Source organism: Spermophilus citellus (assembly GCF_964194105.1).
Source record: "Spermophilus citellus genome assembly, chromosome: 7".
NCBI lineage: Eukaryota > Metazoa > Chordata > Mammalia > Rodentia > Sciuridae > Spermophilus > Spermophilus citellus.
In genome coordinates, this window is record NC_138188.1 from 39,308,117 (window position 1) to 39,322,844 (window position 14,728).

At 37.1% G+C, this 14,728-nt stretch overlaps 2 protein-coding genes across 5 annotated transcripts in view; both read right to left on the reverse strand.

Moving 5' to 3' along the window:
* XRN1 (5'-3' exoribonuclease 1) overlaps window positions 1-4,520 on the reverse strand; it is a 128,569-nt gene extending 124,049 nt beyond the window's left edge. The window contains exon 1 of the mRNA XM_081301676.1: window positions 4,388-4,520. Within this exon, the coding sequence (XP_081157802.1) occupies window positions 4,388-4,462 (75 nt within the window). The 5' untranslated portion in view covers window positions 4,463-4,520. The remainder of the gene's footprint in view (window positions 1-4,387) is intronic.
* A 1,802-nt stretch (window positions 4,521-6,322) lies between these two features.
* Window positions 6,323-14,728, reverse strand: part of ATR (ATR checkpoint kinase) — a gene marked incomplete at its 3' end in the record, with an annotated part of 105,715 nt that continues 97,309 nt past the window's right edge. For all 4 annotated transcript variants that reach the window (XM_081301673.1, XM_081301672.1, XM_081301675.1 and 1 more), the window contains 3 exons: window positions 14,170-14,321; window positions 7,592-7,697; window positions 6,323-6,496 (listed from right to left, as the gene is read on the reverse strand). In XM_081301673.1, coding sequence (XP_081157799.1) covers window positions 6,323-6,496; window positions 7,592-7,697; window positions 14,170-14,321 — 432 coding nt within the window. The remainder of the gene's footprint in view (window positions 6,497-7,591; window positions 7,698-14,169; window positions 14,322-14,728) is intronic.

The window sequence follows — 14,728 nt, forward strand, 5'->3', positions numbered from 1 at the left end:
ATTGCTTACATCAAGACCAAAATTATTGTGTGTGTGAGAGAGAGAGAGATAAAGAAGTACTCTAGTATATAAACAGATAAAAACAGAACATCTGTGGCATTCAAATTCCATGAAAGTGTGGTAGTGATTAGGAGGAAAAAATGCGCAAAGGGCTTCCTAGCAGAGAGGCAATAATGAAAACAAAACCAACCAAACAAAAAATGGTTTCACATTTAGCTGCAACATGCACTAGTGGATAACAATTGTTTTTGTGACTGTTTTCTCAGCTATGTTAAGATTAAATTAGTGAATGCATGCATGTAAAGCAATACCCATTCCAAGGCAAGTGCTTAGTGCTTAACAAATCTTAGCTATTTTGATGTCAATATGCTGGTTAATAACCGCAAAGAAAACTCCACATGTTCTAAGAGTTTATGTTAGTTATATGACCTTTGTTGATTAAAGATATGTGTTTACATTTTTCCTTTCCCCAAATCCCAATTCTATGACAATAAAACAACACACACACAAACACAGTCTCCTTTAAGCATCCCCAGAGCCTGAAAATACATCATACTCCTAGTTTTATGACTTAGCCAAAAGGAACAAGGTTTGTACCTGAGGCTCATCATTAGATACAAATCAACCAGAGATTTCTAGAAAAGAGTAAATGGACTTATGTTGATAGATTGTTAAAAAAAGAAAAAAAAAGGAGGTGTGGTGGGGAGGCTAAAATGCAGAATATTGCATTGGAAACTGAACAGTTGTATCTGCTCATAGATGGTCATAAATTGGTAAGCCCCAAGGTCTGAAGATATGTAAAGAATGAGTTGGTGCAAGGGTAGAAATCAGTTGCTTTTTGTTTTCCCTTTTTTTCCCCCCCAGTGCTGGGGATTGAACCCTTGTACATGCTGGGCATGTGTTCTGCCATTGATTTGCACTCCCAACCAATGATGATTATTTGAAAAAATGTCTCTGGAATTGCTTTCCTCTCCTTTCACAGTGGTGGTACTATTGACTCTAAAACCAAATCATCAACTAATCTCCAATGAAATGGAGAATCTGGATAGAAGCAAACTTTCAGATTTATACAGCTATCCTTACTTTCTCTTTTTTTTTTTCCTTTCAGTGTTGCGGGGACACTAACAGGGGCAAACATGCTGTTCACCATTTGGGGACCCTCAACTGAAGTCACTAGTCTTTTTCTTTAGAGTCCAGTAATTTTATTAGACTATGTCTTGGTAAATCAGGTACAGGGTACAGTCTTTTAATACACAATTTTGACATTCATTTTAATTTTAGGAAAGTTATCTCTCTATATATTTATTTATTTATTTATATATGGTGTCGGTGGACCTTTATCTTATTTATTCATAAGCAGTGCTGAGAATCAAAGCCAATGCCTCACACATGCACTCACACAAGTACTCTACCACTGAGCTACAACACCAGCCCTAGGAAAGTTTTCTTTTACTATTTGTTGTTGCATTTTTTTCCCAGGAACCCCTATTGCTTACAATTTTCTCTTCTTTCCATCTCTTTTTTCAACCCGTCTTACAGCATTATTTGCCCTTGCCTTGCTTACATTTTAGGTTTCATTTCTAATTTTCTCTAGGTTCTGTCATCTTATCCCGCAGTTTTCATAATTGATATATTGTTCTTTCATATCATATAATTTTCTTAGTGCATTTCGGCTCATTCTGAAAGAGTGGGTTATAGTTTTGCTGTTCTGTGGGCATGTTTTTAACTGCAAAAAAAAAAAAAAAATTCTGGGGGAGGCCTTGGGGGATCAGTCCAGGGCCTTGCACATGCTAAGTGTGTGCTCTGCAACTGACCTACATCCCTAGCCCTTTACTGTATGTTTTTAATGTCTGTAGCAACGTATTTTCCCTGTAATAACTTTGTATGCAATCCAACTTCAATACTTTTTGTTGCCCATTTCAGTGTAAATTTAATTTTCTTGAGCTTTTAGAATGAGTAGGGTTTCAGAAAAGCTTTAACTTGACAAAACTCCCTCCTCTGGGTAGTATTAAAAAAATTTGGTGGTTGTTTTTTCAAGATTTTTTTGACTCTAACACTCCTTAACTTTTATCTGAATAGTCTCCTCTTTTCTCTTCTTGTCTGTACTGCACGCTTTGTTATAAAATTTTATTTCACTCTCAGCAGTTTCTCCTCTCTAAGAGTGGGCTCTGCCTTGGCAAGCCAGTTTTGAGAATGCATAGGAGGGATACTGCTCCTGTCTCTTTGGTCTTTCAGAATAAAAGCTCTCCATTTTGGCTATGGCTATCTAGTTGACTAGCACAGTCTTTCAGTGAATAACTGTCAGTTGTTCTGGAGTTCTGGTCTGAGGTCCAACATGCTTCCTTTTCCTCATGCTTTCTTTGTCCTCTTCTAGCAGTATTTTGACCCCAAAGTATCATGGAGATACCATGTCACAAGGTTTGTTGCAATTGTTTTATTGATTTTAAGTTTCACTATCTAGTTTCACTTTCTGTTTTCATGTGAAGATTCAGAGGCTGAAAAACTGTGTTACTGTCACCACCATTACCTTCCTAGAACCCACTCCTTCTCCTAATTCCTTCTTCCCTGGACTAGTTTCTGAATCACTTGTGACATATTGAGGTATTGCCATCTTTAAGTATTACTTGGAGAGTAGTTGGTAGCCCTTAGTCTCTTTGTGATCAGATATCTAACAGTATCACTTTGGTACACCTAGTTTTAAGGTTTACTACAATGAAATTTTTTAACAATCCTATTCTCAGTTTCTATCTAGTGTAAAGTGTTCACAAAACCTATCCTTAGTGTCCATGTGATAAAAATGCCTTTAAGATTACTTATGTTTTCAGTAACAAAATTCCTCAGAATAGAGAACCCAAAATATTTTCACTAAACCAAGCTCTCTGTACTGAATAAAAATATTATCAAACAAATTATGTGTTATCAAGTCATTCTGAATAGCATTCACCTTATTTTTTCATTTTAGAGGAAAAAGTGACTCAAATACTTGTTGATTGAAGGGTCCAGGAAAAGCCAGTTTGTCTCTATTTCTGCAATATACTGGTATCCTTTTAAACCTTCCTCCCAGGAATAAATGTCCCTCTATATCCAACTCAACTTATGCTCTAAACAAATGATAGATAAGCTAGCATTTTGGAATTTCTGATAAGCTTTTTCTAAAATCTCAAATTAGATTGGAATCCAGTAACAAAACAAAATAAAAAATCCTTTGCAGAAGTTTAGTGCTATCTTTAGGCTTTAAAGTACTTGAAAAAAAATTAAACCATAATGTAATAACTGCCACTATTAATACAATGCTACCGAGTAATTTAATCAGGTATATAAACTTTCCAAATGACTCCCCTCCCCCACCCCCGTCAAACATAAAACGTAAAAAGATCTATTAAATTCATTAAAAGTAAGAAACACTAAAATATCCCCCAAAGTCTAGTTTACCTAACAGACCACTGTTTTCCTTTCACAGTTCCAATACATACATATATAAATATACATTTTGGACTCTACACATAATCATTGTTCTGTGCTCACTGCATGCCAAATGTTATTAGTACCAATAATGTTCTCGTGCTCTCTAATGCACTGAAGCCTCTAACGCCCTCCCCCGACCCTATTATTTTCATCATTATTATTTTTGTTATGGCAAAAGGGGGTTGATATCGATACCTTTTTTCCTTTAGAGGTACTGGGGATTTAACCCAGGGGCGCTTTACCACTGGGTACTTTTGATAGTTTCCAATCCTTTTTATTTTGTGACAGGGTCTCGCTAAGTTGCCAGGCTGCCCTCGAACTTGTGATCCTCCTGTCTCAGCCTCCCGAGTAGCTGGGGGAGTTGATGATGTATTTGAGATAATTGAAAAGGCATCATAAATATGCACCATCAGCCACGACAAAAAGTCTAGGTGCTGGGAGTGAGGTAGGTGGGATGCAGCTCTTTCTAAGGGAAAGTAAACAAGGTGATTCAACCGTGGAGGCGGCTGTTATTGTTTGTACGTGGGTCTGCTCCTTTGGTGGGCTGGGGGATCTACGGGGGTCTGTCCTTCAGCTTCACCCCTCCATCAGGGCGGAGGAAACCTGCAGCTGCCTGCTGAGGGAAGGGGCGAACTCGCGGAGCGTTCCCACCCAGGACTTATTTCCTAGTCGCGGAAGGCCCTGCCCGGGCAGGAGCTGTCAGACTAGCCGGGAGCCCCGCGGGTCTGCGCACAGAAACGCAACCCGCCTGTGGCACCTCAGTCGGTTCACGCAGCGCCCTCAAACCTCCTGTCCCCCGGCCTACGCCCGTCCGCCAGCACAGACGAGCAGGAGGAAGCTGGAAATCCGCGGTCCCGGGTGGGCAGAGGGCCGCGGAGCCCGGGGTCCTCGGCCTTCTGAACCGCCGCCCGCGCTCACCCACCTGATGCTCTTTCACCACTTCGCTGAGGCAGGGGTACCGCTCCGAAATCCATCGGTAAAACTTGGGGACTCCCATTTCGACAGTCAACACTAATTGCAGACAGGGCCAAACCGAAACCAAACGCCCCGCCGGGGCCTACGCCGCCGCCTCCGGCCGTCGCTCCGCCGATGACAACACACCGCCCAACCGACCATAGAGAGCGCCCTGCGCGCCTAGAGCGGCGGGATCCGCGGCCGCGTCCCGGGGCGGGGCTTATTCCCGTCGGCCTCGCCGCCTGAGGCCCAGGTGCTGGCGGCGGCCTAAGAGCTGCGAGGATCTCTGGGCCTTATCCCTGAGAATGCCAGCTGATGGGCTGTGCTTTGCAAGCGGTGTGGAGACCGCCGGGGATTGTTGGAAGGGTGTTGAACACCGACTTTTGTCCTGGCTGCTTCTGCCTCCTGGTGTTGCTAATCAGTATTTTTTCAGCACGGATTTAGAAAATGTCTAGCGATATATTTGGCTTTATTTTGCCATACCTCGTTATTTTCTCTTAGGAATGTAAGCCTACAGTAAAGTTTCCTTTAAAAATATTTTTTGGAAAAAGGAAAACCCGCAAACAAAAAACAAAGCGTGCTTTTCGGGCGTATGCCTGTAGGTCTCTACTATTTTGCTCAACCTATCTCAAAAATAAAAAGGGGTAGGGATGTAGCTCAGTGGTAAAGCAACTCGAGTTCAATCCCCAGTGCCAAAAGAAATTGTTTTAGAAAGAATCAACCCCATTTTTCCAAACACTTGGACAGGATAGGAAGAGGGTTGGGATAAGTGTAGCTCAGTGGTGGAGTGCTCTGGGTTCCAGTACCTCCAAAACAAATAACCTGCTCTTTTTGAAAGTTGCGAAAATTTTTCTGAATTAGAGGGCCTTTAACTGTAAACATTAGGCCCCTGGAAGGAAATTATATGTTTAGTTTTCACAAGGCTGAGTTCTATTGTTAACTTATTTCGAGTTTTCCAATTATTTGAATGTAATAACCGCATTGCTGCCTAATTATTTTAAGTCTTCGGAAAAAAAAATTTTAACATTTGATTATTTTCCGACTTTAAAATCTCATGCAGTTTTGAGTGTTGCTATCTTCTATGAACACTAGATAGTGCATTCTAGTACACCTGGAGTATGGCAACATCTTTAAATTTTATAGAATGTTAGGCATGGTGGTGTAGTTCGAATGTAGAGTGCTTGCCTATCATGTATGAGGCCCTGGGTTCCATTCCTAGCACTGGAAAAAAAATAAAATAAAAACAAAAATATTACAGAATTTTTATTCACATTTCTTGAATTTTTGCCCATCACACTTTCAAACATACTAAAAAAGACTTTTATTATTAAGCGAACTTAATAATATGCTATTATGTTTGAATCTCTCAGGCTGTCAGTTCCACAAGGACAAAAGAGGCAGCTCTGTGTATAAGTGTACAGAAATGCTGGATTTAATTTTGTTGTCAAAATGAATCCTTATGCCAACTATTATTTTTTTTAAAGAAACCAATAAAAATTGTAAAATGAAATTAGGCTGGCTTGTTTTCTTGCAAATACTTCTTTAACCATATGAATATATGATGTTTCATTTCTTCAATTAGAATACACCATGTGTGTTAAGCAATTTATCTTAATAACTGAACATATATTATCTTAAAACATTATTAATAGGGCTGGGGATATAGTTCAGTGGTAGACTGTATACCATGTGTGAGACCCTGGGTTCAATCCTCAGTACTGCAAACAAAACAAAACAAAACAAAAACCACCCAAAACACTCTTCTTATTAACAATCAGAAAGAAATAATACCAGTTGCTCTGAAAACATAAAGAAACTTATGTTGTAATTTAGAATTAAATATATATATATATAAATATTGAATACATTAATTCTAGATAACATTCTTTGAAGTAATTGCATTTCACATATATGGGGTCCAGCCAAGGTACATCTGGCATAATAAGTTTTCATCAGTAGCTTCTTGTATAAGGTAATGCACATGTCCTTCAATAGATAATGGCAATCCTGTCACTCTATTTCGGGTCTTGATTACACCTTGCAGTCGCTGGTCTATGTCAAGAACGTGGGTCTTGGCCTAAAAAGAAAGACAAAGTCATTAGGACTAATGACTCAATAACATGTGGTGTTGGTAATTTAGAATTTCTACTTTCTTGATATTTAAATAAATATCAACACTTTTTACTAATCAATACCCCTTTGAAACAGCAAATAAAAAAAATCAAATTCAGTAGCGAGATATTGATTTTGAGGCTTGTTATATTAATTCAACATCAACTGACTGGACATGTTTCTGGACTTCATGAAATAGAAGGAAACTCTTTTCACATTATAATTCCAGAAAAGTAATAAATTTAAATAATTTGTTTCAAGGACTAGGAAGTAGCTCAGTAGTAGAGCACTTGTCCAGGATGTGCAAGACCCTAGGATAAATCCTTAGGACCACACACACAAAAATACAAAACCAACAAAAAGGTGCTTTCAATGTGTATAGACATTATATATTTGAATGAATATTCTAATAATAGCAATAATGCTCTAATAACCTAATACTTAAATTACATTAGCGCATACAAATGGAAATTCTAAGTGAGCTACTTAGAAAAAAAACTTCACATTTTTTTTCTCTTGGGAAAACAGCATATCAGAATATAAAAATGAAAATGATGTTATCAGAAAAACAATGCTCAGGCTGGTGGTGTAGCTCAGTGGCACAGCATGTGCTTAGTATGCACAAAGCCCTGGGTTTAATCCACAGGACATATATCACATTAAAAAAAAATCCTTAAGTCTATTCTAACTTACTAAAAATGGTCATCTGTAAAATTGAGACTTAACTAATTTTAGTAAGGAATTAACTGCTACATTTTTCAAGATGGCTTATGGCACATATCACTGTAGTAAGGCTCAGATATGTTGTTCTGTAAACTCAGGCAATTTGTGTCCAAGTTTTTCCCACTGTTATTTCATAACTGTAAGATGTTTATGTTAAACAAGTATGCCTTGTTGTCTTTTATTACATCAATGCTATGTTAACATTAGAAATAACAATAAAGAAAACTTAGATTTCAGAGTAATCAACATTGACTTGAAATATTTAAGAATTCATTATTCAGTTCTCATTTGTAAGACATACAGTATTAGCTCATATCAAGTTGCACCTTCTGCTAACCTTTTCATTGACAACTTCCCCAGTTTCATTCAGTGTTGCTTTGGAATGTCCTTTTACTGGCTTACTCCACTCCACAAGAGGATCATGTAGAAAAGTCTTTAAGACACTAAAATTGAAACATATGGTTAATACAATGATATCTTTGCAAAAAAGAAATCTTGCTACAGTCAACACTTAAGAGTTAGGTGAAGGATGAGAAGCTTAGTATAATACTCTGTAAGAGACATTACTACTTTTTCAGTAAGGTTATGTGAAATTTTTGTTTTGTCGTGCAGAGAAGGGAAAGATAGGGAGATAGAAGCAAGACACAGGATGATAGGAGGTGTTTTCTGAGGGCAAGATGAGTTCTGTGTGCCATCTCTAAATGTATACCATGAACTGATAAATGAGTATTTACTGAATAAATGGATTTTATCCCCTGCCATTTCATTAATGCCTTCAGTTACCACCAGATCTTTTGTCTGTGCTCTAGACATCAAATCCAACCACTTATAGGAAATACCCACTTGAATTTAATACAGGCACCTCAAACTCAGTATCTCTAAAACAAAACTCATTACCTTTTCCTAACTACTACTCTTGTATTCCCCAAATCTGTTAAGAACAATATTATTTTCCCAGGAAAAAAATCTAGTAATCATCCTTGCTTCCTCTTTCTCTATCATCTGATTCCACCTTTTTAGACTCTCTACTTACCTCCATCTCTACTGCTACAACATCCTCCAATGCACCATTGTTTAATACTGGGTTTCCACAATAGTCCTTAGTTTTCTGGCCTTTAGTCCAAACTCTAATTATTCTACAATATAAACCAGATTGTCTCATTTCCTTCTCTTCTATCTTTTTTGTTTCTTCTTAAAACCCTCCAATTACTTCTGGTTGCTCTCAGGGTATAGCTTAAATGTGAAAAGAAGCTTCAAGTAGTCCTGAATAATTTAGCCATCATTTCTTAGCACCAACTCTTTGAGGGATAGCCTCTAGAATACAGTACAGTAGTCTTCTGTGTTGTGTAGTTTCAGTTACATGTGGTTTGAAAATATTAAATGGAAAATTTAAAAAAAATAATCAATTTTTCAGTTTTAAATTGTACCCTTCTGGGTAGCATGATGAAATCTCCTGCTGTCCTACTACCCCTGCCCAGCACGTGACTCATCCTTTTGTCTAGCATATCCACGCTGTGTACCACTCCACCTGCCTATTAGTCAGTCACTTAGCCAGCTGATCTATCAGAATGACTGTCATGGAATCCCAGTGGTTATGTAAGTAACCCTTATTTTACTTAACAATAGCCTCAAAGCACAAGAATAGAGACGGTGGCAATTTTGTTACAGGATACTGTTGTAACTGTTCTATTTTATTATTAGTTATTGTTGTTAATCTCTTAGTGTGTCTAACTTATAAATTAAACTTTATCACAGATATATAGTATAGAAAAAACATAGTACATATAGAGTTGGATACTACCCTTGGTTTTAGGCATCCCCTGGGAGTGATGGAGCATTTTCTGTGGATAAGGGGAGCTCTTGATTACATTTCTCAGGCCATGCCTTCACTTAATTTGATATTTTATCACTCTCAGGACACTCTTTTCCCCTTTGCACGGTCAACTCTATTTATCTTTAAGAAATCCAGCTACTTCAGAAATTATTTCCTGACTTCCCTAAATAAAACAAGGGCTCCTGGGTAAGTGATTCATAAATGAAATATTTCCTCTTTCAGAGGATTTGTTTTTCCTCATGTTTAACTAATATAACCAGTATATTCTACCACAATGTTTGGTAGAAAGATTTTAAACACCAGAAGTGAATAAAAGAGCTGAAAAGTCCTTTAAAAATCTGTTTCCCATAGCCTAATAGTTTACTTAGAAGTGAAAGACTTTTATCTCTAAGACCTACAGGACTATGCTCTTACCTGATCTATCTGACATAGATCTAACTAGGACAGTTAGGCAAGAAAAAGAAATAAAAGGCACTGAAATTGCAAAGGAAGAAATAAAACTCTATTTGCAGATGATGTGCTATTACAGAGAAAATCTTCAGGTATCCACAAAAATAACTATTAGGAATAATTAAGGAGTTCAGGGAGTTTCAGGATACAAGATCAATGCTGTATTTCTATAAAGTAGCAATGAACAAACTGAAAATGAAATTAAGAGAAAATCTCATTTAGAATAGAATCAAAAGGAATAAAATGCCTAGGAATAAAATTTTAAAAAGCTGAATACAAGATGTGCATACATATCTATAAAATATACAATCTATAAAACATGTTTGAAAGAAATGAATGATGGCTGGGACTGTAGCTCAGTACAGCACCCGTCTCACACCTCTGAGGCACTCGGTTCGATCCTCAGCACCACATAAAAATAAATAAAGATATTGTGTCCATCTACAACTAAAAAATATTTAAAAAAGAAATTAATAAATATTTAAATCAATGGAAAACATTATGTATTGATGAATCAGAAATTTTAATATTGTTAAGAAGACAATAACCTACAAATCGATTTACAACCTTAATGTCATTTCTATCAAAATCCAAGCTGGCTTTTTGAAGAAATTGACATTATGATGCTAAAAATTCATATGGAAATTCAAAGAACCTAAAATAGCTACACAAACTCGAAAAAAGAAGAACAAAGTTGAAATACTCACATTTCTTCATTTTAAAACTTACTACAAAAATACAGTGATAAGGACATTCTATAGATGGCATAAAGTTAAACAAAGAAATAGACTGCTGAATAGAATTGTTGAAAACCAACTGAACATTTCTTTTTTTCGAGGTACTGGGAATAGAACCTAGGGCCTTGTGCATGCTAGGCAAGTATTCTACTACTGAACTCTACTGAGAGCCCCCAGCTGACCATTTCAATAAAAATGCCAAGACAATACAAGTGCAGTGGCATACACCAATAATCTCAACTTCACTGGAGGATGAGGTGAAGAACTGGAGAGTTCTAGGATAGAATGGGCAATACAAACCCTGTTTCAAGGACACACACACACACACACACACACACACACACACACACACACACACGGTTAGACAACCAAATGGAGAAAAAACACTCTTTTCAAAAAATGGTGTTGAGACAACTAAATACACATGCGTAAGTATGAATATGGATCTGCACCTCACACAATGTACACAAAAACTAAAAATAGATCAAAGATTAAAATAAAAAAGCTTGGGCTAGGGATGTGGTTCAAGCGGTAGCGCGCTCGCCTGGCATGCGTGCAGCCGGGGTTCGATCCTCAGCACCACATACAAACAAAGATGTTGTGTCCACAGAAAACTAAAATAATAAACACTAAAAAATTCTCTCTTTCTCTTAAAAAAAAAAGCTAAAATATAAAGCACTTAGAAGAAAATTTAAGAGTAAATATTTTTGAAGTTGAATTAGGCAATAATTTTTACATAAAACATCAAAATTAACAAAAAGAAAAATATACATTAAGACTTCACCAAACTTTAAAACTTTGGTTAGGGATATAGCTTGGTGGTACAGTGCATGCTTATCATGTGTAAGGTACTGGGTTTGAATCCCAGCCTCATAAATTAAAAAACCATTATAGTTCAATGAATATCATCAAGAACGTAAAAAGATGGGAGAAAATATTTGCGAATCATATGTTAGGAGGATCTTGTATCCAGAATATGTAAAGAACTCTTATCAACTAAGGAATAAAGGACAAATTATCAAATAAAAAAAGTAGGCAAAATTCCTCACAGAAATAGGAAAAGCAACCATGAAATTCATCTGGAAAAATAAGAGAACCAGAATAGCTAAAGCAAGAAGAGCGAGGCACATGGCACCACTATACCAGACCTTATATACTACAGAGCAACAGTAACAAAACAGCATGGTATTGGCACCAAAATAGACTGGTAAACCAATAGTACAGAATAGAGGACACAGAGACTAACCCACATAATTATAGTTATCTTATATTAGACAAAGGTGCCAAAAACATATATTGGAGAAAAGATAGCCTCTTCAACAAATGGTGCTGGGAAAACTAGAAATCCATATGCAACAAAATGAAATTAAACCCCTATCTCTCAACATGCACAAAACTCAACTCAAAGTGGATCAAGGACCAGAAATTAAACCAGAGACCTTGCGTCGAATAGAATAAAAAGTAGCCCCAAATCTCCATCATGTTGGATTAGGCCTTGACTTCCTTAATAAGACCCTTATAGCACAAGAATTAAAATCAAGAAATAATAAATGGGATGGATTCAAACTAAAAAGCTTCTTCTCACCAAAAGAAAATAATCAGTGAGGAAAACAGAGAGCCTACAGCTTGGGAGCAAATTTTACCACTAGCACATCAGATAAAGCACTAATCTCTAGGGTATATAAAGAACTCACAAAGCTAAACACCAAAAAATAAAAAAATAAAAAAAGCCCAATCAATAAATGGACCAAGGAACTGAACAGACACCTCTCAGAAGATGATATACAATCAATCAACAAATATATGCAAAAATGTTCATCTCTAGCAATTAGAGAAATGCAAATCAAAACTACTCTAAGATATCATCTCATTCCAGTCAGAGTGGCACCTATTAAGAATACAAACAACAATAAGTGTTGGTGAGGATGTGGAGAAAAAGGCACACTCATACATTGCTGGTGGGACTACAAAATGGTGCAGCCAATATGGAAAGCAGTATGGAGATTCCTTGGAAAATTGGGAATGGAACCACCATTTGACTCAGCTATCCCACTCTTCAGTCTATACCCAAAGGACTTAAAAACAGCATACTTACAGTGACACAGCCACATCAATGTTTATAGCAGCACAATTCACAACAGCTAAACTGTGGAACCAACCTAGATGCCCTTAAGTAGATGAATGGGTAAAGAAACTGTGTTATATATACACAATGGTATATTACTCAGCAATAGATAGTGGGGTTGGGAGGGGGAGCATGGGAGGATTGGATGAACTCTAGATAGGGCAAAGGGGTGGGAGGGGAAGGGATGGGGCATGGGGGTAAGAAAGATGGTGGAATGTGATGGACATTATTACCCTAAGTACATGTATGAAGACACAAATGGTGTGAAGATACTTTGTATACAACCAGAGTTATGAAAAATTGTGCTCTATATGTGCAATATAAATTGTAATGCATTCTGCTGTCATATATGACAAATTAGAATGAATTTTTAAAAAGTACGCAAAGGGAGGGGCTGGGGTTGTGGCTCAGCGGTAGATTGTTTGCCCCGCACATGTGAAGCACTGGGTTCGATCCTTACTACCATATAAAAATAAATAAAAAAAATAAAGGTATGGTGTCCAATTACAACTAAAAAAAGTATTACCTTAAATTTTTTTTTTAAGTAGGCAAAGGGAGCTGAAACTGTAGCTCAGTGGTACAGTGCTCGCCTCGCCTGTGTGAGGCACTGGGTCTGATCCTGAGCAACACATTAAAAAAATACACACACACACACATACACACACACACACACACACACACATATATATATATATAAAAGTAGGCAAAGGAGTCCGATGCAGTGGAAGGCATGTATAGTTTGAGCTACTAGGGAGGCTGAGGCAGGAAGATCTCTTGATCCCAGAGCCTAAGCAACACAATGAGGGAAAAAAAAGAAAAAAGGAACTTGAAAAGACATTTATCCACAGAAGACACACAAATGACCAATAAGTATGTGAAAAGATGCTCACATCCCTCGTCATTAGGGAAATATTTATTAAGACCACAAACAGAAATCCAGCACTTCATTCTTAGTAGAACAGGTAAAATAAAAGACATAGTAATAAGTATTGATAAAAATATGGAGAAATTGGAACCCACATACATTACTGGTGTGATTATAAAGATCTATAACAGTTTTGGAAAATAATCTGAAAATTCTTCAAAATGTTAAGCTTAAGGTTAACATATAGCCCAGAAATGCCACTCCTACGTATCCACAGGAGACCAGAAAACATACATCCACATAAAGTTTGTACAAGGTGTTCACAGCCACCCTGTTCACAGGAGCCAAAAGGCAAAGCAAATGTTTTGGTAAAACAAACTTGTACCAAAGGTACAAATGTGTATTAACTGACAAATAAATAAGATGTGGTATATTCATAAAATAGAATGTTACTTGGCAATAAAAAAAATAAAGTACTTATACATGATGAACTTTGAAAACATCCTAAGTGAAGGAAGACAGACACACTTATATGAACTGTCCAGAATAGGGATAATCACAGAGACAGAAAGTAGATTAGTGGTTGCAAAGAGATGGCTGGGGACAGGGAGGTGGATGTGGGAAGAAACAGGGAATAAATGCTAATCCTCATGCTTTTTGAGGTCCTGAGAATGTCTTAAAATTAGATGGTGGCCATGGCTGCACAGCTGTATGAACATACTAAAAAACACTCAAGTATATGCTTTTAAAAGGATGAATTTTATAGTTAGTGAATTATATCTTAAGCTATTATTTTAAAAAATGTACTTCAGCCAAAGCAAAGTAGTTTTATATAAAGAAAAACAGAGACCAGTATTTATATTCAAGGTTATTGCTAAATTATTTACAAAGTATAGATGATTACCTCATTAAAGGCTCTCTCTGATCTCGCATTAGCCTCAGTGTAACTTCACAGGCTCTTCGAAAAAGACCCTCTGTTCCCATTGGACCCATTCCATTAACCATGTTATGAGTCAGGCGAAATGGTACAATTTCTGGAACTTCAAAGGTTTCTCCCTTAAAAACATTGAGTATTATTATAAAGTAACAAAATTAGAATTTAAAGATCTTTACTCAAAGAGTTTGAGACTTCATGTCTAGACTCCTGTAGCAAAGAGCAAAAGTATACTGCCAGGCACAGTGACACATACCTGTCATCCCACAAATTCAAGAGACAAGGGCAGGAGGACTGTAAGTTTGAGGCCAGCCTCAGCAATTTAGCAAGACCCCTCGCAACTTAGTTACACCCTGCCTCAAAATAAAAAAAATAAAAAGGACTAGGGATATAGCTCCATGGTAAAGTGTCCCTGGGTTCAATCCCCAGTACAAAAACAAAACAAAACAAAAAAGAGGTAAAGTAACCTCAAAATATTTGTTTGTAACTTTTTTTTTTTTTGGTACTGGGGATTGAACTCAGGGGCACT